At 55.2% G+C, this 24855-nt stretch overlaps 6 protein-coding genes across 6 annotated transcripts; 4 read left to right on the top strand and 2 right to left on the bottom strand.

Moving 5' to 3' along the window:
* Positions 1-1186: 1186 nt before the first annotated feature.
* Positions 1187-3783, top strand: TRIREDRAFT_60951 (uncharacterized protein; the record flags this gene model as incomplete). The annotated part of the gene is made up of 3 exons (XM_006965049.1): positions 1187-1564; positions 1621-3582; positions 3643-3783. 3 exons carry the CDS (start codon positions 1187-1189, stop codon positions 3781-3783), a joined length of 2481 nt encoding a protein of 826 aa, XP_006965111.1.
* Positions 3784-4278: 495 nt separating this feature from the next.
* Positions 4279-5352, bottom strand: TRIREDRAFT_30478 (uncharacterized protein; the record flags this gene model as incomplete). Its single annotated transcript, XM_006964792.2, has 1 exon — positions 4279-5352. A coding segment is annotated over one exon (1074 nt), but the record flags the coding sequence as incomplete, so codon positions are not given.
* Positions 5353-5953: 601 nt separating this feature from the next.
* TRIREDRAFT_77539 (uncharacterized protein) lies at positions 5954-7914 on the top strand (the record flags this gene model as incomplete). The annotated part of the gene is made up of 3 exons (XM_006965048.1): positions 5954-6044; positions 6185-7129; positions 7262-7914. The coding sequence occupies 3 exons, from the start codon at positions 5954-5956 to the stop codon at positions 7912-7914; spliced, it is 1689 nt and encodes a 562-aa protein (XP_006965110.1).
* A 2653-nt stretch (positions 7915-10567) lies between these two features.
* On the top strand, positions 10568-11290 carry TRIREDRAFT_32293 (uncharacterized protein; the record flags this gene model as incomplete). Its single annotated transcript, XM_006964794.2, has 1 exon — positions 10568-11290. A coding segment is annotated over one exon (723 nt), but the record flags the coding sequence as incomplete, so codon positions are not given.
* A 2867-nt stretch (positions 11291-14157) lies between these two features.
* TRIREDRAFT_121610 (phosphatidylinositol 3-kinase-like protein) lies at positions 14158-21969 on the bottom strand (the record flags this gene model as incomplete). Its single annotated transcript, XM_006964894.1, has 5 exons — positions 21721-21969; positions 21568-21635; positions 19284-21505; positions 14689-19185; positions 14158-14601 (listed from the first exon to the last, which is right to left on the bottom strand). The coding sequence occupies exons 1-5, from the start codon at positions 21783-21785 to the stop codon at positions 14158-14160; spliced, it is 7296 nt and encodes a 2431-aa protein (XP_006964956.1). The 5' UTR covers positions 21786-21969.
* A 502-nt stretch (positions 21970-22471) lies between these two features.
* TRIREDRAFT_61229 (uncharacterized protein) lies at positions 22472-23272 on the top strand (the record flags this gene model as incomplete). Its single annotated transcript, XM_006965047.1, has 1 exon — positions 22472-23272. One exon carries the CDS (start codon positions 22472-22474, stop codon positions 23270-23272), a length of 801 nt encoding a protein of 266 aa, XP_006965109.1.
* Positions 23273-24855: the final 1583 nt, after the last annotated feature.

The following is a 24855-nucleotide window of genomic DNA, read 5'->3' as shown; positions in this document are numbered from 1 at the left end:
AGGTGGTTCAAGAGCATCAACCCGCATCCTGGAGACACATGACGGCTAATCCGTCTAAATAAACTGATGTTGTTTAGCAAGAAGTCGTATAGATATGTAGATACCTAATGACTAACAATTTACACATGAATGCAAATTTGAATGCACAATCTCGAAGAGTCATCATGTAAAGCCAAGTCAGTCAGTCAACGGGTGCTGGCTCAGCTCCTTGTACCTCGCCTGGCGGAGGTACTTGTTGCGTGCGAGTGGCCGGCCCGCCAACCAAGCCGGAGCTCCCCCATAGTACTACCTTAGTAAAGTATCTATTCCATCAAATGCTCTCTCTCCAGGGCTGGCAAAAGGTGGGGGAGATGCTGCTTCTGGATTCTGCCCGCACTGGCCGCTATCGTATCAGTCGTTTGCCTAGGTAGGTTGAGTTGTCCCGCTTTCAACCAGCCTCTGGAAACGAAACCAGCAAACGCCAGACTGTCGCAGTGCAGCGCATCGCATCGCATCGCATCGCCTTTCCTTTTCCCTCTTCCATCCGCCTCTCTTCTCCCTGCCTGTGCCTCTGCGACCGCAGCCAACGACTGGCCACCCGGCGCTTGTACATACCTTACAGCAGACGGTCTGGATTGAGCTGGAGCTGGAGCTGCACGTCCTCCCTCCCTCTGCCTGGCCAGCTGCTCCATCTTGTTCGCCACCCGCCATCGTCGAGTCGCCGAGCAACGAACGACAGCGCCTGGACAGTTGATCCCTGAATCAGCCGCACCGAAAGGCACTGGCTGCCGTCGAAAACTCAGTCGCGGACACCACTATGCGACTTCTGCCCTCGTCTGCTGCAGTCTGAAGCCGCGCCCCGCTGAGTCGAGCTCGCATCGTGTCCGGCGGATCGCAAGGAAGCCGAGACGCTCGTCTCTAGCTGTTGCTGTTTGTGTTGCCCAGTGACGAGTGCCGTACTTGGTGCAAAGACTCTCGACTCTCGAGAATAGGGACCAAGGCGCACCAGGTCTGATTAAGACGTTGCTCAACTCCAGGCAGTGCTGGCTCGCATCTCGACCAGCCAGCCGGCCGTTGTGTCACTACCTACTCTCTACCTGTGTCCCCTCTCGCTCAACATTATTGATATTCGTCCATCCATTTCTATCTTTCTTTCTATTCTTCTAGAGTCCGTCTTTACTGCGTTGCGAATCTCAGCATCATCACAATGGGTAACAACAACACAAGAGAATCTCGCCCCGACCGTCCCGAGGGCCACAACGATGGCCGGGACCGGCGCTTCGACTCGCATATTGCCCGCGGCATTTTGGCAGATCCGCGCTTCCAGATGGGCAGGACGGAGCGCAGCTTTCTGAGTATGGGCAGTTCTGCCTCTAGAAGCAGGGAGAATGCGGATGCTCCGTTTGAGCATCGTGAGACCAAGCAGGAACGCGAAGCTCGGAGGCTGGAGCGGGAGCGAATTCAGCGAGCCCAGGACCGCGAGCGAAGCATACGGGAAGAGCACGTTGATGGAGGCTACCTCGTCACCATGGGCGTCTACGTCGGGACTGAGGACTTCAACAAGGCGGTTGTTCGACAGCTGCAGGTGCGTTGACGCTGTTATTGACTGACTGCAGAGGAGCCGTTCTGACTTGCAGCTAGATCGAGCGAAAGCTGGCCCCCTTCTGGCGTGGCCTCCAGGACTGGTCCCCCAGCTGGGCCGAGCATCAGCTTATCGCGGCCGCTCGTGGCCTGCCCATCCCGGCGGCCGATGCTCCTCCAGATCCCGCTCTGCTGCCCCGGCCGCCGCCGCCCGACTCTCTCCCTACGCAGAATCTCAATAGCCTGACGGTGGAGATGGGACCTAGGACTCTCTCGACTGCCTCCGATCGTAGCGGATCAGGCAGTGGCTCCGCTCTGCCATCGCCATCCACGGCCGGGCCTTCCAAGGGCTCCATCAAGCCCAGGGCGAGGGCGTTGGCGGCTGCCTTGAGTGTGGGCTCCCGCAATGCGTCCTCGACCGACTTGACGCCCAGGGAGATCAATCTCCCCCACGACCCATTCGTCAACGGCCAGCCGCTCGAGGTGTATCTGTACAAGGACGCCACCGAATGCCCCATCTGTTTTTTGACCTATCCCCCGTACCTCAACCACACCAGGTGCTGTGACCAGCCGATATGCAGTGAATGCTTTGTGCAGATCAAGCGAGCCGACCCCCATCTTCCTGAGCACCACCCCGACGGCCAGGCACGAGATCCGAATCAAGGTCTCACGGCCGAGGACCCCCCGGAGATGCTTATATCGGAACCTTCCGCATGCCCGTACTGCCAACAACCCGAGTTTGGCGTCACGTACGAGCCACCACCTTTTCGACGCGGATTGGCCTTTGCTGCTTCTAACCTGGCTTCAAACACCGCCATGTCTTCTCAGAGCTCTCTCAACTCTACCTTGACGCCGGCGCCCGCGACAACGGGGCGGAGACGAGCACATAGTTTGTCGGTCAACGCACCCAATGTCATCACCACGGACCGCATCCGGCCGGACTGGGCGACCAAGCTGGCCACAGCGCGCGCTCACCAAGCACGACGTGCCGCCGCGGCGACTGCCCTCCACACTGCCGCCTTTTTGATTGGGGGCAACGAGTCTCGGTCTAGGATACGCACGAGTAGGTTCGGCAGAAGGAATGCCGGGACGAACAGCGGCGGCACCAACACCCCTGGCGGAGGACACAGCGGCGGGGCAACCGATACGGCGGAGGGCCATGAGCCCAACGAGGCGCGTTCGGGCCGGAACCCAGACGTCGGCCGTCGAACTCGAATGGACGAACTTGAGGATATGATGTTCATGGAAGCGGTACGGCTGTCACTCGCGGCTGAGGAGGAGCGAAAGCGCAAGGTGGAGAAGAACCTCCAGAAGGAAGCCAAGAAGCGCGAAAAGGAGCGCGAAAAGGCGGAGCGCAAAGCGCTCAAGAAGCAAGGCAAAGATCCCTATGGGGGCGGCGTCAGCGGAGCCAGCGGAAGTAGTCTCTCCTTGGGCCTGGGCCGCAAGCGAGGCAATAGCGCAGCCAGCAACCTGCGACTGGAGCTGACGTTGCCGGGGAGCTCGTCATCATCATCCAAGCTGGTGGATGCCCCAGAGCACAAGGCTGACGGTAGCAGAGCAGAGGGGAGCAAGGCAGAGAGCAGCGGCGACAAGGGCAAAGGAGTCGATCGCGGGCCCCAGCCAGGTGCATCAGAGACGTCCTCGACGGGGTCGCTGCCCATTGCTGCCTCGAGCAGCCGAGGAGGCTCTCACCTGCGGCATATGAGCAACGCATCGTCCCTTGGCTCGTCGGGGGCGGACAGTCCATCAGGCAGCCTTCGCGGGCAGGGGGCTGGCGACTCGGACGCGGCGGCCAAGCGACAGAGCATGGGTGGCCGCAGTGAAAGCGGCGACGGCGAGACGGAGAGCGAGCCCATGTTCAACTTTCGCAGCCTGGCCGAGATTGTCGGCGTCAACCTGGATGATGGCTCTTCCATGCAGCAAGGAGACGTGGGTGATGGCTCAGTCCGGCCGCTTTCTCAGGTGCCGGAGGAGGAGAAGGAGGAAGAGACGAGCGCTGAGCACGTAGAGAGGACTCTCAGGGTGGAAACGTCGGGCTTGAGCAACGAGTCGGCCTCGACTGCTGCCGAAACTACGTCCCAGACGGTGCTGCCCCCCTTTCTCGACACGCCCGAGCTGACGATTACCCCCGAGACGCCAACTGTGGAAGATGGCGGGGCTGAGGATAAGCGACTCGGAGAATCTCACGTGTTGGCGCACGAAACCACTCAGGCCACGCATTGAATGGGGAGAGGCGACGTGCAGGGTAGATGCTGATGATGCCGCCATGGCGGGCTGGCGTGTTACGGCAGGGGGGCATGGGAGTTTTCTTGTCCTTCTTTTCTTTGCTCTATCATGAAGTAAATGGCCTTTTTGTGTGTGAATGGATTGGGCTGGTTCTGGAAGCTGGCAGTTTGCTTTAGGTGCAGCGTAGGTATATAGTGTGCAGCGGATGGATTCAGCGGCTGATGATGTTTGCTATGAATACAATGGCATCACAAGATGAAGAAGACGAAGCTTCTTTTCCCCCTTTTGTTTTTCTTTTAAGAATGTCACGTTGGCACTAACACGATTGAGAGTCGTGGTCATATGAGCTTCTATGTCGCATGTCCAGAAGATTTGTCTATTCAGAATGCTCCTATACATTCACGCCTGGTTCAAACGTTGCTGTGCTTCACGCCTGGTTCAAATGTTGCCATGCTTCACACCTTGATAAACGCTTCTATGCTTTTTTTTTTTTTACGCCTTCTTAATCTCCGTCCGAAACTTGTCGGTCCACTCGGTAAACTCATCCCTCTTGCCATCCCACGCCTGAGCCAACAACTCGCTGACGGCAAACGCATCCAAGAAGCACTGGTCCATGGCCTCGTCGATTTCCCCGGGCCGCAGCTCGTAAAAGGCACATGCCAGGTCGCCGAATCGATCGGGCAATTTCTGCAGCAGGGCGGATAGTTCATCTAGTCTGCGGGGGACCTTGTCGCTTTCTGCAATGTTGTCCTTGTTGGTGCTTTGGGGAGGAGGAGGAGGAGGAGGAGGAGGAAAGGGAGGGAGTTTCTTCATGCGGCGCTTGGTGATGGCTTGGTAGAGGAGGATGACGAGGCGCAGACGGCGGAGGGAGGATTCGAGGCGTGGGCGGATGCGGTCTGGGTCTGTGGCGGGGATGGTGCGGTGGGAGTTCATGAGGTTGTCGAGCATGGATTGGGTGGAGATGTGTGTTGAGCCGACCTGGTCTGCGAGATCACTGACACCACCATCGTCGTCTTCCTCTTCATCGTCATCGTCATCGTCGTCCTCATCGGGCTCCTCGTCGCCCCATTCCTTCATCTCCTCCATGATATCGCTAAGCGTATCCTTCCACTCCCCCATCTTGTCCACAAAGAAGCCTCCCACGCCCCCGTTCGCCAGCCCGACGACCTTGTCGCACGCAGCCCAGAGCACTCCCGTCGACGCAATACTCCCCTTTCCCGAGCCTCCTCCCCCCGCGGCGCCACCACCACCACCAAACCCTTCCTTCTCCTTCTTCAGCACTTTGCCATCCTTGGGTATCCTCTGCAAGAGCTCGGCCAGCTCGGCCAGCACGCGCTGGCACCACCACGCGAGCTCGTTGCGGAAGACCAGAGTGTAGCCGTTGGGGTCGCAGGCCTGCACGGAGGCGACGAGGCCTGGGATGGGCCCGGCGATGAGTTCGCGCAGGACGGAGGAGATTGCGCTGGGGGTGAAGGGCTCGTTGATGAGGAGGAGGGAGACTTTGGTGGCGTGGGCGCGGATGAGGGTCGCGGAGTCGCGGGCGAGGGCGAGGGCGTCGAGGGGGGGAGTTGATACGGACGAGGTTGCTGTTGGTGTTGAGGAGGCTTGGGGGTTGTTGTTGTTGCGGATGGAGGCGAGGACGTCTTGGAGCTGCTTGAGGAGGGCGCAGGCGGTCTGGACGAGAGACTCGAGGCTCTCGAGAGCCGCGGCTTCAGGGGCCATGTTGTGCTGAAGTGATGAAAGATTGCGTCAAAGTGGTGAGGTTGGTGGTGTTGAGGCTGGATTTAATACTCTGTATCGCCAACTTTTTTTTTTTTTTTCCTTCTTTTTTTATATAACGTGGAGGGGTTCACTATCGCATCTCTGCAACCCCGCGCTGTGGGGGTTTTTCTCTATGAAGCTGGTAGTATTGCCGGTGTTCTGCCGGCCAGCAGTCAAGCTGCCATCCTTGGTGCTCCACCCGGGCCAGGCTCAGTGGGGGGGGGAAGGAGCAAGAGGGACAGACAGCTGCCACTTTGTCTACTACTACTTGTACCTCTTGGGGACAGCTTTGGCTTGGGCTTCTTCAAGCCACTCTCAGGGTCATCAGCCAATCCTCCTCTCGACTGCTGCTTTTGGGCACTTTGTTTGTTATTCTTTTCTTTTGCTGCTTTTTTCCCCATTCAAGATGCAGCGTCCGGCGTCATTGGCGCTGCTGGGCGCCGTGTGCTGGACTGTGGCTGCTGCTGGCAGCGTGCCGCGCGGAGTCGGGCCAGAGTGTGAGTTGATGCTATCCGGACGACATCACGGCAGTCGGGAGGCTCCAGCCCAGCCAGACTGTTCCTGAGAGCCTCTTTCAGCTCCAATTGATGCCAATTGGCGTTCACATGTCCAACCGCTAACCCCAAATCCCCAACAGTCGTCTCCTACTACCAGAACAAGGACTCCTTCACCTGCATCGCCAACCCCTCCATCACCATCCCCTGGGACCGCGTCAACGACAACACCTGCGACTGCCCCGACGGCTCCGACGAGCCCGGCACCGCGGCCTGCGCCTTCATCGACCCTCTCTCCCCCGAGCAGCCCCTGATTGGCAGCCCCTCGGGCACCACCAATGCCACCCGCTCCCTGCCCGGCTTCTGGTGCCAGAACAAGGGCCACATCGGGGCCTACATTCCCTTTTCCTACGTCAACGACGGCGTGTGTGACTACGACGTCTGCTGTGATGGCACGGACGAGCACAACCATCCCACCGGCATCAAGTGCGAGAACCGCTGTGGGCCGATTGGGAAGGAGCACCGGCGGCTGGCAGACGAGCGGAAGAAGAACGTGGCCAGGGCGATTGTCAAGAAGCAGGAGATGATCAAGGAGGCCAAGGGGCTACTTCGGCTGGCTGAGGCTCGCATCACGGCGCTGGAAAAGGACATTAAGGACCTCTCGGCCCAGAAGGAGGAGCTGCAGCGCAAATACGACCAGGTGCAGAGCGAAGAGCAAGGTAAGCTAGTCAAGAGTGAAGGCGGCGCCGGCGGCAAGCTCGGCGTGCTCGTCGGCCTCGCCAAGGAGCGCGTGGAGGAGCTGCGTGAGGCTCTCCGGCTGGTGACGGAGGACCGCGAGGTGCTGCGCGGCAAGAGGGACGAGCTCGAGGCGATCCTCAAGCAGCTCAAGGACGGCCACAACCCGGACATCAAGGATGAAGGAGTCAAGGCTGCGGTCCAGGCGTACGAAGACTACGCGGCGCGCGAGGCGTCGGCCGACCAGTTGGAGTTCCTCGAGTCGGACATTCGCGAGATCCTCAAGGAGGACGACGAGACCAACGGGGTCAACTGGAAGGCCTTTGACGAGCTCCATGATGACACTGACATTCGTAAGCACAATCAGCTTATATCTCAATTGTCGCTCTGCTGTCGCTTTTTCTCCTTTTTCTTTTTTTTCTTCATGGTGTATTGCACCTCTGTGTGTTTTGGCTGCCTGCTGACTTGATGTGTTTTCATCTTAGTTTACAACTTTGACGCCTACATCCCCCCGTTCATCCGCGGCGTCATTCACGACAAGATTCGGGTCATTCGCAAGTGGCTGATGGACAATGGCATGATTGCCGACGAGGCCAAGACCGGGTCGGAATCCAGCGCCGCCAGGGCTGCCAGGGAGGCGGTCGAGGCAGCCGACCAGGAGCTCGGCAACAAGGAGAGGGAGCTCCAGCAGGAGAAGACGGACCTCGACAAGGACTACGGACCGTCTGGCATCTTCCGGTCCCTCAAGGGCAAGTGCGCCGAGATTGACGCCGGCGAGTACACGTACGAGCTGTGCTGGCTGGACAAGACGATGCAAAAGTCCAAAAAGGGCCACGCGGCGACCAATATGGGCAACTTTGAGCGCATCGAGATTGCCATGGCGGACGAGGACGAGAGGGTCGACGGCAAGAGCCTCGGCAGCGGGCCGCGGATGGTGCTGCGGTACGAGAACGGGCAGACGTGCTGGAACGGCCCCCAGCGCAAGACCAACGTCTGGCTCGGGTGCGCGGAGAAGGAGGAGATTTGGAGGGTGACGGAGGCGGAGAAGTGCGTGTACAAGATGGAGGTGGGAACCCCGGCGGCGTGCGAGGACGAGGAGCCCGCTGCTCCCAAGGACTCGGGTAAGGACGAGCTGTGAGGCAGGGGGGAAAGGAGTGGGAGTGTATCACAGCGCTTGGCAAAGGTGGCTGAGACGGAGTGCTACAGATGAGATTGGGGGGGGAGCAGTTTGCGATGACGCGTCGGTTGCGGGCGACTTACTATTTACGGAGTATGGAAACTATAGAGCAAAGAACAAAAGAGGTTACCTATGGCGAAGGGATCCCAAGATGTTTGATGCTGAGTGCCGTGGAGAGGGATGACGAGCGTCTGAGGTTTTGCTATTTGAAGGGGTGCTCGTCTACGAGGGCGTTACTGGGAGACTGTGAGGCCCATAGTAGGTACAAGTGACTGGCTGCCGGTGCTTGGGGTTTTCCAAGAAGAAGAATCAGACGTGTCACGTTCCTCTTCGACGTCGATCTGGCTGCCACGGCTGCATGTGAGAAGAAAGAAGGTTGAGAAGAAAGGAGGTTGAGAAGGGGGGGGACCTCAAAGTTGCAAGCGGTGACACGGGGTGATGGATGACCTCTGCTCATTGACGCCCGTGCAAGCGTGCGTATGCTGGCATGACATGGTGTTGTTACATTGACGGTACCGACGGACGGATTACGGTTTATGTGAGTGTTCTTTTCGGGCAATTGGCACGACATGGATGCACAGACAGATCAGCCTGGGTAGGTAAGGAGAGAGTAAGGTAGTACTGTAAGTCTGTTGACAAGTGACAAGTGAGAGCTGAGAGATTGTTCAAACAACCTCGGTTCTTCAGACCCCCCCAAGCGGGAAAAAAAAAAAAGAAAGGCCACGACTCCAAAACAAACCAGACCACTTTTGATAGCAAAGCCGCCGCTCCATAGAGTAGTAGCTTGCTCAATATAAAATAGTAGATGGAGAAGAAAAGGTCAAGCCACCAGTGACGCCCAGGCACAAGCCGACTGGTCCATGGAGCTGCAAGCGGCGCAAAGCTGAAAAAAAGATAGGTAGGTGAAGCTCCTGTTTATTATGCATTTTCTCACTAACAAGTGTGAGCTTGGCAACGGAGTCGAGGAACTTTTTTAATTTTCTAAAGTCTTGACATTTTTGATGCCCTTGGGAACACTTGCTCCGGATTTATTCGGTCCAGGTGTTAGTGTCCGAGATTGGCGTCCCCCTTCTGAAGAAACAATAGAAGAGATATACATACTAGCTGTCTTAGCATGGACGGCTATAGGGAGAAGGATATAGTGAGTGATGCTAGTTGGAGTGTTAGTCTGTGATGGAGAGAAGGGGGAAGAAAGGGTTGGAGAAAGGTTGAATAGAAAAACAGAGCTTGACCGCATTGGAAGGCCGATGCAAGATTCCGCGCGTTGTCGCGCAGAATCCTGCCTGATTAGGTCACATTGGCTTTTTTTTTAATTTTTAATCCCTTTCGGCTCCGTGTCGGTCGGCGATTACATGGTTGGCTCCGGCCGCTTTTTTTTTCTTTTCTCCTTCACCTTTTCCTTTCTTTTTTTTTTCCCTTTTGATCTTCTATTTTTCTGATATTTTCATTTTCTAATTCTCCTTTTTGGAGATCAAATAATAGCTATATCACATACTCTATCTAAAAGCAGTTTGTTTGATAGAGTTGCCTTGACCGGAAACTGCTCTGTTCAGGTTGTCAGGGAGTAGGAAAGTAGGGAGTAATACAACTACTACTGCAGACTACGACTACATACCTACAACTCATGTCTATACGGGGTATGTACGGAGGTTTGCATAAAAGTCTAGAAGCTCCAATATGGAGCTCCAATATGGACACAAACGGCAACGATCCGATTTAGCAGAGAGACTGACTGACATGCCGTGTGGACCAGACTGACAAGCAACAACCCATCCCTAGCGGCCCAGCATCTCCCGAGATGCCCGCCAGATGGGACTCCTTCTCTCTCACTCTCTCACACATACACATACACACACGCAAACCATACACACAATCATCCCCCCCCCTGTCGCCCCAGTCTCCAACTCTTATCGACTCTCATCTCCATCAGCTCAACTTGGCCGTGTCACCACACACACACACACACACACACACACACACACAGAGAGAGAGAGAGAGAGAGAGAGAGAGAGACAGACAGACAGACGGACAGTACAAAGACGGACATGCTCAGACGAGCCCACAATCTCTCTTACATCTGACCCATCCATCACGTCTTACCTCGTTTCCGTTGGGGCGGCACCATCATAACAGCCTTATCTGATTCTGACTTGACAGCCCTCTGATCCCGTCACATCTTTCGGGGCCCTGTCTACTTCTTACGCCTCTTTTGCCTTCCTTTGAGTTTGCCCTTACCTCACTACCCTGGCCGAAACGGGATCCCGAGGCTGCGGTCAGACGGGCGTCTTTCGCTGATTCAAGTCCTTTTTGTTGGTATCTTGCGACCAACTCTTGAAAAAGCACAGACTCTTCGGGCCTAACATTAATACCAAACCGGGCCTTGTTCATATGTTGGCTTCTGCCACTGTCCTTTGCCAACAAGGCATATCAGTCTCCATATAAGACAACGCTCTTACTCTTCTTTCTTTCACAAACTCGGCCACTCCATCTCATCTCCTTTTCTCCGTCATAAGCCCCCTTTCCACTATAAATCATCACTGCTCTCATCATCACAAACACCATGGACAAAGCAGCAGCAGCAGCAGCAACCCCCCCAGCCCAAAACGCCGGCTCCTCCACATACACCCCCTTCCTCCTCAAGCTCTACGACCTCGTCGTCCTCAGCATCTCCAACTCGTACGCCTGGCACTGCTCCACCACGGCCGTCCAGCTGCCCCTGTTCCAGTCCTCCCTCGGCCGCCGGCATCTCGACGTCGGCGTCGGCACGGGCTACTATCCCGCCCACGCCCTCAAGTCCTCCAGCACCAACAACACCAGCACCAACGACAAGACGACGACGACGACGACGCCCTGCCGCGAAATCGTCCTCCTCGACCTCAACCCCCACACGCTCGACCTCGCCGCCGCCCGCATCGCCGCCGCCCAGCCCGCCGTCAAAATCCGCTCCGTCGTCGCCGACGTCACCGACCCCGCGACTCTCCTCCCAGCGCTGCCCCCCAGCGAGGAGAAGTTTGATTCCATCAGCGTCTTCTATCTACTGCATTGTCTAGCGGGCCCGCCAGAGAGCAAGAACCGCGTGTTTGACCTGTTGAGGGAGTATGTTGCCGATGAAGGCGTCCTGGTCGGGACGACCATCTTGGGGGAGGAGAGGCCGATGAACTGGCTGGCGAGACGGCTGATGACGATTTACAATTCAAAGGGCATCTTTGATAATTGGAAGGACACGAGGGCCGTGTTTGAGGAGGGGCTGAGGAGGAATTTCGGAGAGGTGGATGTGCAGATTATTGGGAGGACGATGGTGTTTACCGCGAGGAGACCTATCAGGGCTTCGTCATGATGAAAGCTGGTTTATCTTGGGGGAGATGCTCGAGCATGATGATTTGCTGCTTTACAGAGGAGAGGATATGCTAGGGTTTATTTTTTTTTTTTTTTTTTTTTAATTGGACCAGCACATACATACATTCAACATGGGGGGAAAAGACGACATGCATACTGCTTTGATAGGAAGCAACCGGTGGCGTTTGGTTGGGGAGACACGATACATGGAAAGTTTTTGATACCTCTTCTTAGAATTGACTCTGCCAGTCCTACAAGCAAAAAACATTTAGTAATTAATGGCATATACAATATCAAGAAATAAGCATCACCGTAACACAAAAAAAAAGTGCAAATATCAGTCTGACAGCCTAACTTCTCTTCCTCTCCCCCCCCCTTGACAATAACCACCCTACTCCCAAAACACACACACACCGCACCAATCACCCTAGATTCATGCCCAACCACTTTGTAGCAGTCCAATGAAAACAGCCTCTCTCTCGGAGCAAGACTCCCTTTTTCTTCTCTCATGCCCTTAGCTTCCCGCTGCCAAAAGCTGAAATGCATAGGGGCGGGGTCCGGGGTCCTCCCATGCAGCCCGACATTTCAGCTCTGAAACCGCCCTTTGCTAAATTTTCCGTCGTCCGTTGAACATTGTCATGTGTCAAGCCCTTTCGAATCTCCAGGACTACTCTTCTTTTCTGTTAAAAGGTAAAATAGATTCTTCAGATCCTAGTGATGGAAAGTGAACATGTCGTCCACTGCTGTTATCAAAGCCCAGAACACACCTGGACATGCGTCCGTTAACATACCCAGACAATCTATACCCCAGTTAAAAAAATACGAAACATAATACATACATTCCCGCCAATAACCGTGTTATCCATCCCATCTAGTCTGTCAAAAAAATCAAAATCAAAGTTACCCCAATACCTTGTATTACCTATAAAAGTATCAATCCGCGCCGCAACTCCTTTCCGTCCAACCCTCCCTTGCAGCATCCTCCCGTCACGGGGCAGTGTTGCGTCAGTGGACTTTCGAACACGGCTGGTGGACCTTTTTTGCTTATTTTCCTTCACCGTTCTTCTCATTCATTCTTTTGGAAAGGATGATGATGATGATGTGAATGTCACTGTTTGTCATGATGGTGAGCATATATCCCGTCTGATGTAAGAAACGCCGCTGGAGACATGCTGCCAATCCGTGCCCTCCTCTGTCTGGAGCTCTTGTGGCTTTCTGTTCATTCACATGTACAAAAAAAACCTCGCGAAACAAAGTCACAGAGACTGTGCAAGTAATAACACCGTAACAAGACACTGCTTATCACAGTAACCCATTCAAAAGCCCACGTCCCCTGAACCCGCCGTCTTGCCTCTCTCTGCCTCGGGACTTCTACAATCGTACCTAGTAAGCCATCATCAATTACTTCCCAACCGCCTAACCAAAAGACCCTTTCAATCACGAATCCCACATGATCCAGGAAAGGTGAAGAATATAATCTTCGTAGCTTTCATACCAACTCCATCCCACAAGCCCAAATCAGGGAGGTCAACTCGTTCCCAACAAAACATACTTCCCGCTCACGCTTATCACAATGACATTTTTTCCTTCCCGTGCCGTCTCTCTTTTACCATGCCCCATAATATGTAGGTTGCTTATCGCTTCTGTCTGATTTAATAAAACCTGCCAAGCGTTATAGAGGAGTCTCTCCGCTCCTTCTGGTGCCTGGTGAAAATAAATGCACAGCTCTTGAGACGCGGATAACAGCGGCCCTCACTCTCTCGATGACGAACAGATGTGACAACCTTTGGTTCAGAAAGACAATGATCAGGGGCTTGACCATAACCATTACCAAGTCTCTCGTTGAGGCAGGATACGGAACAGAGCATAAGCAAAGGCGCAAAAAGAGCAAAAGGAAAAGTTAAAATCTCATACCTCAGCACAGCCGAAACGGGCAACAGGAAACCCTGCAAGATCTGACCGGGCACAGAAAGCTTCAAAACAGACAACTCCCGTGCCCAATCAAATCCCAGCGTCAGAAACAAAAACAAACTTCAAGCGAGCAGTGCCCCTTGTTGGATATGGATATTTCCCGCCTTGCTTACTCCGTAAGCTAATTCCATAGGGCTGCTTACCAATTACGCATACATCAAGTGTGAATTCGAATTTGATACTCTCACTACTTTGATCATGCTAGTAGTTGAAAAAACCAAGAGCTTCGAATCACGAATTCTACTGTCCGATGATTGCCGGTTGCGGGACGGTTTTATACGTAGAATGTAACGTGGCTTCGTAGCTCGGGTGTGAACCCCTGGACCACGCTACACCCGTAACATTCAATACCTCCTCGTTGGGTGTCGAGGAGAAATCAAAGGCGGAGAAGATATGCTCATGCTTACCTGCTGTGAACAACCTAGTCAAGAAGCATCAAGGAGAGAAAACTCGCTCACCTTCTAGCAGACAATGCAATGACCTTCGCTGCCATAGTCCTCAAGTGAACCCTAACTCACACAGAGTGATAGCGGATAGAAGCAACTGCATTCAAGACTCATAGCGAAAAGAAAACAAAAAAAAAATACCCTGCTCGCTCATGACGATTACAATTATAACCCCAGGCCGGCCCAAACTGCCATAGCCAAAAGCACTATCCTCCTTCCAAACTCCCGTCATGCTCAAGCAAGAAGAAGAAGACGAGGCGCAGCCGTGTGCGCCCTCGTTGATCCCGCTGTCCAAATATTCCCCTCAAATCCCCCGAACCCTCATGTTGAAGCCCTGCCCTGCTCAGACGACGACAAGGCACACGCTGGCACCAACAATGGATCAAAATCCATGCTCGCTATCCGTTTCCACTCAGTTCCCATCCCTCCCACCTTGGCTGCGTCCTTTGGACTACCAGAAGCTACACCATCCAATATAGTGTTGACACAGATTCTCCAACTTGGTAGCCTCAATGATGAGCTTGTTCACCTGGTTGATGACGTCTAGTTCCTCATTAGGCTTGAAGTCGCGTCCCGTAAGCTTCTGAGATACTCGGTCGAGCACCTCAATCGCCCTGGCGTTTTGGCTCTCTCTCTCCTCCGCGCCGTTGGCCTGCGCGCCTTCTGGAACCGCCGAGCTGTTCGTGCGGGCCCTGTTCCTAGCCATGGGGGGCGCTGAAGCCTCGACGTTTGCCATGAGTTCAGAAGGAGCCACGTCGGCGTCCAGGATGGACTGGCGTCGCGCTCGCATGGCGTGCGGACCGGCCAGCGCCACTTCGCGTTCAGAACGGAAGTTGGGGCCAGTTGGAGAGGCCGCATTGGTAAGTCTCCAGGTGAGCAGAGGGTCGTGAATGAACTGTAAAAAAGATGATTAGCCAGGGGCCCCCTTTTTTTTTTTTCTTTTTTTTTTTTATGAGAGGTAAACCGCTGTGGTTTCACTTACCGCTTCCAACACAGCCATGACGCTCTCCTTGTTGTCTCGCAACACCCTCATGACGTGCTCGCATGTGATTCTGAAACTTCCCTCGATGTTGCTAACCTCCATAGCATACGTCAACATGCGAGTCAGTCGGAAAGGCACCCTCTCGGGATATTTTTCGCGCTTCGTGGCAACCTCGAAGCAGTCGCCAAAGTCAATGTGAATGATCTTGCCGGTCACGCGGTCCAGCATCAGATTCGAAGGGTGGCGATCTCCCAGACCCAGGATGTAGCCGACCATGGACATGACGCCCAAGGAGCGGGTGTAGTTTGTCCGCCGCTCCAGCCAGGCCTCGGATGACTTGGACTTGAGCCACAAGACTCGGTAAAGGTCCTGCCCGGTGGTGTTGTCCAGGGCATACCCAAACACCTCCACCTTTTGCATGAGCGTGAGGTTGTCGTAGTCGGGCGCCATCTGCAGCATGATCCGATGTTCAATGTTGAGCAGGATCTTGCGGCTTTCGCGGTACTCTCGGATGAGCACGTGCAAAGTGTCACTGTTCGGGACCCAGCCCAGCAATCCCGAGTTCTGCGACAGCGGAATGGCAGGGTAGCGCTGGATGTTGAGGTGCCGCTTGTAGCACTCCGAGTCGTTTGCCAGCAGCGTGTTGCAAAGGCCAAACAGCTGCATCACGCGCTCGTCCTGCCGGATATCCTCGTGGCCCTTGAGCAAAAAGGCGTACGAGACGCCATCGCTGCCGTTAATGTTAAGCTTTCTCGGCCTCTGCTTCGAGTTGATGACAGTAAAGGTCGAATCGAAGGACATTATCCTCACGATGGGCTGCCCACTCCTGTATGTTCCCGGAACGGCTAGATCGAGGTCCCTGGCGTTCAGCAGCTTAGGAGAGCAGTATGTAAGCTCAAGGCTTGTGACCTGAGGCAGCTGCCTGGTGATTCGGCGAAACACTTGATAATACAGATCCCAGGCTTGGTTCAGGTCATTGACATCTCTGCTCGTCTCGTACTGGTGGCACCAGTCTTGCGCCTCTTTGAGGTCGCGCCCAAAGGCCTGCGCGAATGATATCTCCCGAAGGGTCTCCGGCCCTCTCTCCAGCTGTTCGTGCAGCGGCTCCAGTGCCGCAAACATGCCCTCGATGTTGTGATCGCCAAAGTACAGGCGCGAGGCCTCCTCCAGACCCTCGTGCCAGAGCTCGTGCCACAGCACCGCCACTCGAATGAGCTCATGGCTGACCGTATCTGCCTGGGCGACGAGGTTGGCGCTGTGCTGGCGCATGCTGTCCATGATTTGCGCCGCCGACCTCGACCGTCGACTGTTCTGCCACGACTTCATGGCGACGGTGAGTGGATAGACCAACGCCTGCGGGTGCGCCCGACCCACGTCGGCCAGGAGATTGTGTACCGACTGCTGCACACGCTTGTTTGGCTGATTGATTCTAGCAATGAGTTGAGGTATCACCTCCAGCCAAGTGTCGATGCTGACGTTGGCGAAGCCCTCCGTCACAGCCGTGTTCACGTCCGAGTTGCCTCCGTGCGTGAACCACAGCGTCAACAGACGCAGCGTGTCTTGGAGCGAGCTGCCGGCGGATAGCGCGATGGACTTGAAGAAGCCCTGGATAGCCGGCACGACGTGCTCGATAATCATCGACTGGTCAGCCCTTGTGAGTTGCCCTTCGCCTCTAGCGGCCAAGGTCTGAACAATCTCAAAGTTGGCAAGCGCCCAGGCGTGCCAGGCCTTGTACCAGCGGGGGTTGTACTTGGTGGCCTGCGAGTACGAGGACAGAATGTCCTGGATCTTGGTGTATTGCCAGTCGTCCTTGTTGAGAGCAATCTGCCACTCGCCCTGCCGCAAGTAGCACTTGGCCAGCAGCACCGTCTGGTCGACCAAGGCGCGCTGGGTTTGTGGGCTCATGACGGATGGATCGACTGAATTCTGGAAGCCGTACTCGAGCGGCAAGTTCACTTCGCTTCCCGCTTGAGCAGTGAGGTGAGCCTTTGCGACGTCGAGACGATGGGCCGAGTCGTTGGTGAAGCGCTGCAGGCAGTACAGAGTCCTCTCGGCGGTCCCGGAGGCCTTCATGCTTGGCTGCTGGCCAAGCTCCCATTGGTACTTGAGCATGCCGTAAATGACCTGGGCGGGCGGGACGTTGCGTGGTGCTGCCGCTGCTTGCCTGTCACCCTTAGTGTCGTTCCAGTACGGAATCAAGGCTTCAAGCGGTGCATCAGAGCCAATAAGCTGCTTCAGCGACTTCTCGGCCAGTCCCATGCGGCCCGACTTGCGACAGAGGTTGGCGAACTTGATCCACATGCGAATGTTCTCTGCGGGAGAGATCACCAGGGCACGCAGCCGCAGCATGCGCTGCCAGACCTCCACGTTGCGTTGGCAGCCTTCCAGTCGGGTCTCCCAGGTCTTGCGCATGGTGGCCTGCTTCCTCTCGTCACACTGCTTGTACACAATCAACTCTTCCAGCTCGGCAAGCATCTGCACTCTGACGACGACCTGGTACGCTCGGTTGTACGATTCGCTGACGAGAGCACTGAGTTCGGTATCCAAGCCCTCTCGAGCCTGCTCGATGCAGGCAATAGCCTCCCTAAACTGATTGCGATGCAGGGCGAGGATGGCGCCAAAGAATGATCGATCCGGAGAGTATCTCTTAAGGGACGAGAGGTAGTTATCCATCGAATCCCACTTTCCGAGACCCCAAGCGGCCGCCGTGGCGAGCGGCGCAATCATTCTTTGCACTTCAGGGGCCGAGTTCGCCCATGTGCTGCCGGTCAAGCTGGCGAGCGCGTCCCACTCACCCAAGGCGTGGAGACAGCGCATCTTGCCCATGACAATATCAATGGGGATGGGCTGGTCAGCAGGCACCTCCTTCTCGCGCTTGTTGTACGACGCCAAGGCTTCCTCCCACCGCTCGAGCTTCTCGAACCACGTCTCGCGCAGCTGGATGCCTTCCTTGTACAGTTGAGCTTTCCGCAGAATACCAATGGCGGCGTCCGACTGCTGCAGCTGGTTGTTGATAACAATCAGGGCTTCAACAGCACCACTGCTCTGGTCCTGCAAGAATTCCAACTCCTTGTAGTGCAGGGCCTTTGCGTAGGCGTGACAGCGAGCAGCCTCTCTGCCCAGAACTCTGATGTCGATGGGCAGTGCCTTGTCGTCGTGCTCCATGAACTCGGCCAGGTTGAGCAAGAGGCCCAGCAAATCCGGCGGGACATTTTCCGACTTGATGGCGCTCTCGATATTCTGTATCAACTCGTCCTGGAATTGCTCATACAACTCGCTCCAACATGAGACAAACGCCGAGTTGAAGAGCTCTCGGGCCAAAGGCAGGTACACGCTCGCGAGGCTGGCGCACGCTCTCAGGGCGTGGTTGGGCGACTCCGTGAGAAGCGTAGTGCTGAAGCGTCGTAGCCACTCCTGCCAATCCTCCTTTGTTGACTTCCCCTTGGTGTCCCAGGCAGCCTTGAGGTGAATTGCGTTCATCTCCAGCTTCTTCGTGCCCAGATCCGCAAAGGGCGTCTCATCTCCAATGTCCAACAGTCGTGCGTCTGATGTCAAGTCCTGCGGCAGAACTTCTCCTTTCTGCAGCTTGCTGACAAGGAGATCATAGTTCTGATGTTGGATCTGGTGCTGGTTGATGACCTTATTCACAGTTCCCATAAAATGGATATAGTCCCTTCCAAGCTGCTGCACCAGGGCGCAGAGGGTATCGAGTGCAGCCAGCCTCAACGTCGGCTCTCCCATATCAAGCACTCTCGTCAGAGGATGGATAATCTTGGCCGCAAAATCGTTCAGGTTCACCTGGCGGGATATCTTGCCAATGGTGTCGATCGCTTGCTTCCTGATAAAGGTTGGCTGTCCCTGCTTTTCAAAGGTCCTGACAATCACGGGAATGATGAGGTGCATGTATTCTTCCGCACTCGCTCCAAAGACCAGAAATGCGTGCAATACCTTCTCAGAGGGTGTTCGCTTTGTGGACACATCCTTGTCCAGTACTCCAAGCATCAGAGGGAGGAGTGAAGCCAGGTAGATCTTGAACTCGCCCTCGAGAGATCGAGAGATGGCCTCGACCAGGGAAAGGATCGTAGTCTGCAATGAGCCGGACTTGTGCCAGTATTCCTGTAGTATGTCCACGATTTCAGGGAGGTAGTTCCGGATGTGCTGTCGTACAATGCTGACCAACGTCGCAAGCTGGTTAAAGTATGACTCTAAGCGTGTAGGAGGGCACGATCGAATGACAAGTAGAAATGCAGGGACGATTCTATCCAAGAACGACACGCATTCCAATCCCAGAGTTCGAAAGATGTTCATAATCGCCTCGATGACTGCAGCATGATGTTGCGCCAGGGAGTGGTCCTTGAGAATTTGGAGGAGCGCGTTGATGACAACGGTCGGGAAATACTCCTTGTTAGACGGGGTCAATCCAGTCATCATCAACGATATATCCGTCAACTGGTTAGACTCTGAGCGTCGTTGCGAATCGGGCGTCTTTTCCTCGACCTGCTGCATCCTGCAATTAGCCAACTCAACGTTCTTCTCTAGATGCTCTTTGGGAAAGGGGGTGGTTATGTAGGGAGAAAGGGGCCCGCTGTGCTCACCTGATGTTTGTACGGATCCAGCGCACCCAAGATACCCATCAGCTTGATGGTCTCTTGGCGCAAGGGCCCTCTCTGATCTTCTGTCCTAATGATGGCTTGTAGAATTTCCAACAATTGGGGATACTCTAAGTATGGTTGAATGACATATCCTGAATTGCTCGCCAGCTGGCCTAGGGAGTGGAGGGCCGCCTCTCGCTTGATGTTTGAGCTTTGATCTTGCAGAGCATCGATAACGAGCGGCATCAGACGATCTTTGTATGGCAGCATATCCTCGCCGCCGACAGTAGCCAGCTCTCCGATGGCCTTTAGGATGGTGGCAGCGACCGTTGGGCTAGGGTCACTGGCCTTGGGGAGAAGAACGGAGATCATCGGCTCGACATATGGCTTGATGAGCGACTGTGCGTTTTGAACCAAGAGGCTCAGGAGCTTAGCGCTCTCCTCCTTATTCCGGGCCACATCGGAGAACTCGAGTTCGGTAAGCATCTGGATGAGGGTCTTGCGCAGGGACGGAATAACATATGCCGGGTTGTATCTCGCAAGGCGACCGATGATTGAAATCGCTACCTCTCTGATGGAGAAGACCTCGTCGTTGAGCGCGAAGAACAGGATCCGAATGTTTTCCGCCTTGGCCAGGTGACGATCGAATCGTTCGTCGAGAGCGGCTAGCACCGTTCGCCGAATGTTTGGCTCCGGGTCGGAAATTCCCACGGTGAGCAGCTTTTCGATCACGTCTCCAACGACCTGCAGCGCATGATAACTAGTCTGGTTGACAATCGGATCCCGAACGTAGAGCTGACAGCAAGTGAGAGCCGCGGCCTCTCGAATTTCCGGATCTTCGTCCTCAACGTACTTGATAGCGACGTCTCGGACAAACTCGTTGAGAACGTGGCCGGAGAAGTCGAAGCTCCCCAGAGTGTTCAAGGCAAGCTTGATCTCCGTCTTGCGGTTTTCATATGCTTGCGGATCTTTGGCGTCTTTGGTGATTGTGGGCACCGCGGTCAGAGTGTTTGGCTGGGGCGCGCCGAGAGGCTTGAAGGGTTCGCCACAAAGGACGATGCTCAGCATGTCCAGTAGCCTCTCCTGGATAATGGGCTTGACGGGAGGGATATAGAACGCCATGTCGACCAAGGCTTGCGTCAATTTGGGCGTCAAGTCGCAGGCAAAGATGGGGTCAAGAAGGGCTTCCATGTATTTGCTGAGCGTCTGGCCGACGGCGACGGCAAGGCGGCTGATGCAGTCAAAGACCGGATCCACGGAGCCCCTCTTGCGAGACTGCACGCTGAGGCCTTCTCTCACGTAGATGAGAACGCCGTCCAGATAAGGGGCAATGGCGCTCTTGACGGAGTTTGCGATGTTTCCGATGGCGAGGAAAGCATCATTGCGCTCCTTGTCCTTCTTCAACATGCCAGAAAGATAGACCATGAACTTGTGGAGCCATGACTGGGCGAAGTCGGCTGGTGAGTAGCTAGCCAGGTCCGGTATCAGCAGCACCACCGTCTTTCGCGTGACCGGATCGCGGTGATCCTTGTGCTTGAAGACGATCTCGCAAGCCTCCTGGTAATGCTCCTGCATGAACATGCCTCCCTGTTCCAGGAGCTCCTTCAACACAAGCAATGAGGCGTGGATTGACTCGACCGTGTTGACTTTGAGACCCTGTCTCGCCTCGTTGTAGATCTTGCTCATCCATATCTGCTTCATCTCCTGGTCTCGCTCGCGAATGATGCGGAAGCAGGCGCTGACGGTCTCAGCAGAGGTTTCACGGATGAGCTGCCTCTGATCGCGAAGGCCAACCCAGATCCAGTCGAAAATGGTTGGGATATACTGATACATGAGGGTAGGGGCATTCCGCGCGAGCTCACGCAGGACGAGCACGGCGCTGTATCGACGCTCCTCGACTCGGTCGTTCTGCAGCCACTCGAGCGCGGTATTCACCTCGGAATCGACCAGCTCTGAGATCATGGCCCCTCCTGGGCGGCAAAGTTTCCCTAAAGCAATCGCAGCATGCCGCATAGGCATGGTGTCCTTGCCACGGAGGATGGTTTTAAGGTTCTGAGTGAATCGGGTGTACTTTGCCGCCACGTCGACGCCCTCGAAGTCGACGAGGGCGTCCAGGGCATAGATGCCGCCCAGCCTCTCCGCAGAGTCGCTGCCATGTGTGATGAGCTGGGTGATCTTGTTGTTGACGTTGTTGTAGAAGGTGAGGAACTGCTCGGGGCTGAGGTCTGCACGGCGGTTAATGGGACGGCTCTGGAGACGTCGGAGAAGGGGCTCGACACGGCCTTACCTCGGTGGCACACAGTCACCAGCTCTCGAAGTTGGATTGCGGCTCGTTTGCGCACGTCATCGTTGGCTCTGGGGGCGGGCATCTGGTCAGCGGCGTCATTCTTCCATCAACCACCATGGGCAAAGCATCCCCCTCCATCGTGCGGGCCCTCACCTTGACCGCAATCCCCTCGTGATGTAGTCGAGTCGCTCAAGGGCGACCTGCTGTGCCTGCGCCATCGTCCCCGAGTCGGCTGGAGCTTCAACAGAAGCACCGCATGTACCGCACCAGCGCTGGAGTCCGCAGAGGGGCGACTACGAGGTCGAGGTCGAGAGCGCAATCAAAAGCGCACTCAGGAAACGGAATGACGCGCGATAGACGTCGCTGCTGCGAAGGAGATAAAAGATTCGTAGAGGGTCGCCGTGGGGGGGGATAACGATAGAGGGTTGTGACACAAACGAAAGGAATGCCTCGCTGGCAACCCAAGGTCACGTTGTCATGATGCCCCCGACAAGCTGCCTTGTCGGATTAATGAAGGTTGGGTAGGACAAGGAAAGGCCCGTTAGCTTCAGAGCTTGGAGGATTGAATCACTGCGCGTTTGCCGGCACTATACAGGCACTGTATGCTGCGGGGAGCGTGTGGGGGAATTCTACAGTTTGTGAGACTGGGTGCTAGCACGGAGCTGGCACATGAGGCTCGGAAAGTGCTATCGATAACGGCAGAGGTGGGCCGCTAGCATCTCACCTGCACGGCTAGCTCAAGGCACCTCTTCAGTCCCAATCACAGCCTTTCTTCCGAGTTCCGCCACAAGCAAACGCATTTCTAAACATCGTTTCCAATTGCCGCCACCGCAAGCGACGATTCAGCACACAGACCTGATCCCGAAACCTGATTCATCGCATACAATCGTCACGGCCAGCAGCCATGGGTAACGACGGCGGCTCCATCCCCAAGCGCCGCGAGCTCGTCAAGAACGCGGCGCGTGCCCCTACAGTCTCAGAAATGAAGGCGACAGCCCTCGAGTCTCTCGCCCATGCGTGGGCTCACTGCGCCCTCAGCGACACGCCGCTCGACTTTGATTCTGTCGTTTCGGACTGGCGGGGGCGATTATACAACTACGAAGCCATCCTCAACGGACTGATGCCCTCCGATGACCCCAACGAAGTGACCCCGGCAGCCCTGGGCATCCGCTCGCTGCGCGATGTGGTGAAGCTCAAGTTTTCCAAGACTGGCGACAAATGGGCTTGCCCGATATCCATGAAGGAGATGGGACCGGCGACAAAGGCCGTCTATCTGGTGCCGTGTGGCCACGTATTTGCAGAGGTTGCCATTACAGAGATCAAAGCAGAGGCCTGCCCAGAGTGTGGAGAAGCCTTCACCCAGGAGAATGTGATTTCTATCCTGCCAACTGCTGAGAAAGAACTAGACAGGTTGCAGAAGCGCATAGAAGACTTGCAGGCAAACGGCCTGACTCATACGCTCAAGAAGGGCAAGTCGGAGAAGAAGAAGAAGCGGAAGGCCGGAGAGGCGGCAGAGGAGGAGGAGGGAAGCGCAGAGAAGAAGGACGAAAAGGCCAAGAAGAGCGATGCCAGCCGCGCGAAGAAAGAACCCGACGCGAGGATCAAAGGTATCAACAACTCGATGGCGGCGACGTTGACGGCTCGAGTACTAGCAGAGCAAGACGAAAGGAACAAGCGCAGAAAGCTAGCCCAGGCGGTTTCGTGAGTAGTTGGTAGCGGACTACTTGGACGGATCTGTTAGACCTTGTCGCATTACATACCATAGAGATTGATGAATGAATGATACCCCTTTTCTTTCAGACTACTTAGGTACTATAGTTGTGGCCTTGATGCTCGAGTCGAGTCCCTTGGTGAGTGTTGGTAGGCTAGCCACCAGCTTGCCCACACGTCACTCGCAGAGATAACAGAAGTTGAGGCTCAAGTGATTCTAGAACCCATTGTACATGCTAGAGTGCATCCAAGAATAGCAAGGAGCCCAGCAAACTCAAGAATGCGCCCGTCTGATAGCCAACCCAAGCAGCACGAGCCCGAAGCACCCTGCCTTAGTCTGCATCCTTCAAGAGCGCTGGCCAGCCAGCGTGTCATGACATTGGACGCTCAAAACCGAAGCCTAGGTATCAATCGTCAATATGTGTACAAACTAGTTGCTACCAAATAATGAAACATTCTGATTTTACAAGAAATCGACATCCATCCCGTATCTGCATGCATCTTATCGTACAAATATAGCTATCTATGCTTCGTATCCGTCCCCGGCTCGTTCGTCCCGACCTCACGCCCGCCTGGCTGTCGACCCGCTGCCTTGTACACCAGCGGAACTCTGCGACATGTACCGCTCCAGCTCAGCTGCATCGCCCTCAAATCCCGGGCCTGGAGTCGCCGCATTGTACGATCGCGCCACCAGGCGATCTGGGACGCCTGTCCTGTCGTAGAGAAACCTGGAGAGCATGGCTGTGCTGCGGACGATCAATGGCGTGCGTTAGCGGACGTAGCCGAGTTTATGCGGTTGCCAGTGAATGCTTGGGGGGGATGGAGCCCCGGGAGCTAGCGGTGGCTAGCGGCTGTAGGGGCATAGACTCACCTGGAGGGGGAGCGGCTTGAGGCTCCGGGTCCAGCTGAGTGCGTGGTGCCGTTGTGCTGGGTCTGGTTGGTCGGCTGCTGAGAGCTCATGGTTGAGTGGTTGTGAGATGGAGTTGTGAACTGTTCTATCTCGAAGACTTGACAACTCGAGAATGCCGTGATTGTGTCGATATTATGATTCTATCTCGGTTTAACTAGCTGCGTCGCAATATACATCTCTTGCTCGATAACAAGTCCCTTTCATCTCTTTATACTGAACATGCTGGAAGTTGAATTGATATTGTCTTAGCCGCTACCGACCTCCAGTACCTCTGCAAAGCAACCTGAAGCTGGAGCTTACAAGCCATGATACCCGCATCTACCTGCGCAAAGTTGAGCCCAAGGCAACAGACAGCAGAGTCTCAAGGCCTGAAAATCAAGGCCCATCCAAGGCCTCCGTGATTCTCCCGTTCGTCTCCATGAGCCAACAAGAAGACAGGAACCAAAAGAGATGCCAGATAAACAGGGCATCAAAATGGAGAGCAAGTCCACGGCAGCCGCCATCAGTCACCGACAAGGCAGGAGCTCTCGACTTGTCCCACGCTATTTCTATTTTCATCCCTCCTCATCTGCCCCGTCTGGCCATTATCAAGACTTCAACTGTTATCGTTCTTCCACCATCATCATCAGCAGCAACCATAACAGCGGCGACTCGAAATTGCGATGAGC

The sequence above is a fragment of the Trichoderma reesei genome, assembly GCF_000167675.1.
Source record: "Trichoderma reesei QM6a unplaced genomic scaffold TRIREscaffold_8, whole genome shotgun sequence".
In the NCBI taxonomy this organism is placed as follows: Eukaryota; Fungi; Ascomycota; class Sordariomycetes; order Hypocreales; family Hypocreaceae; genus Trichoderma; species Trichoderma reesei.
This window is presented reverse-complemented; position numbering and strand designations above follow the sequence as displayed.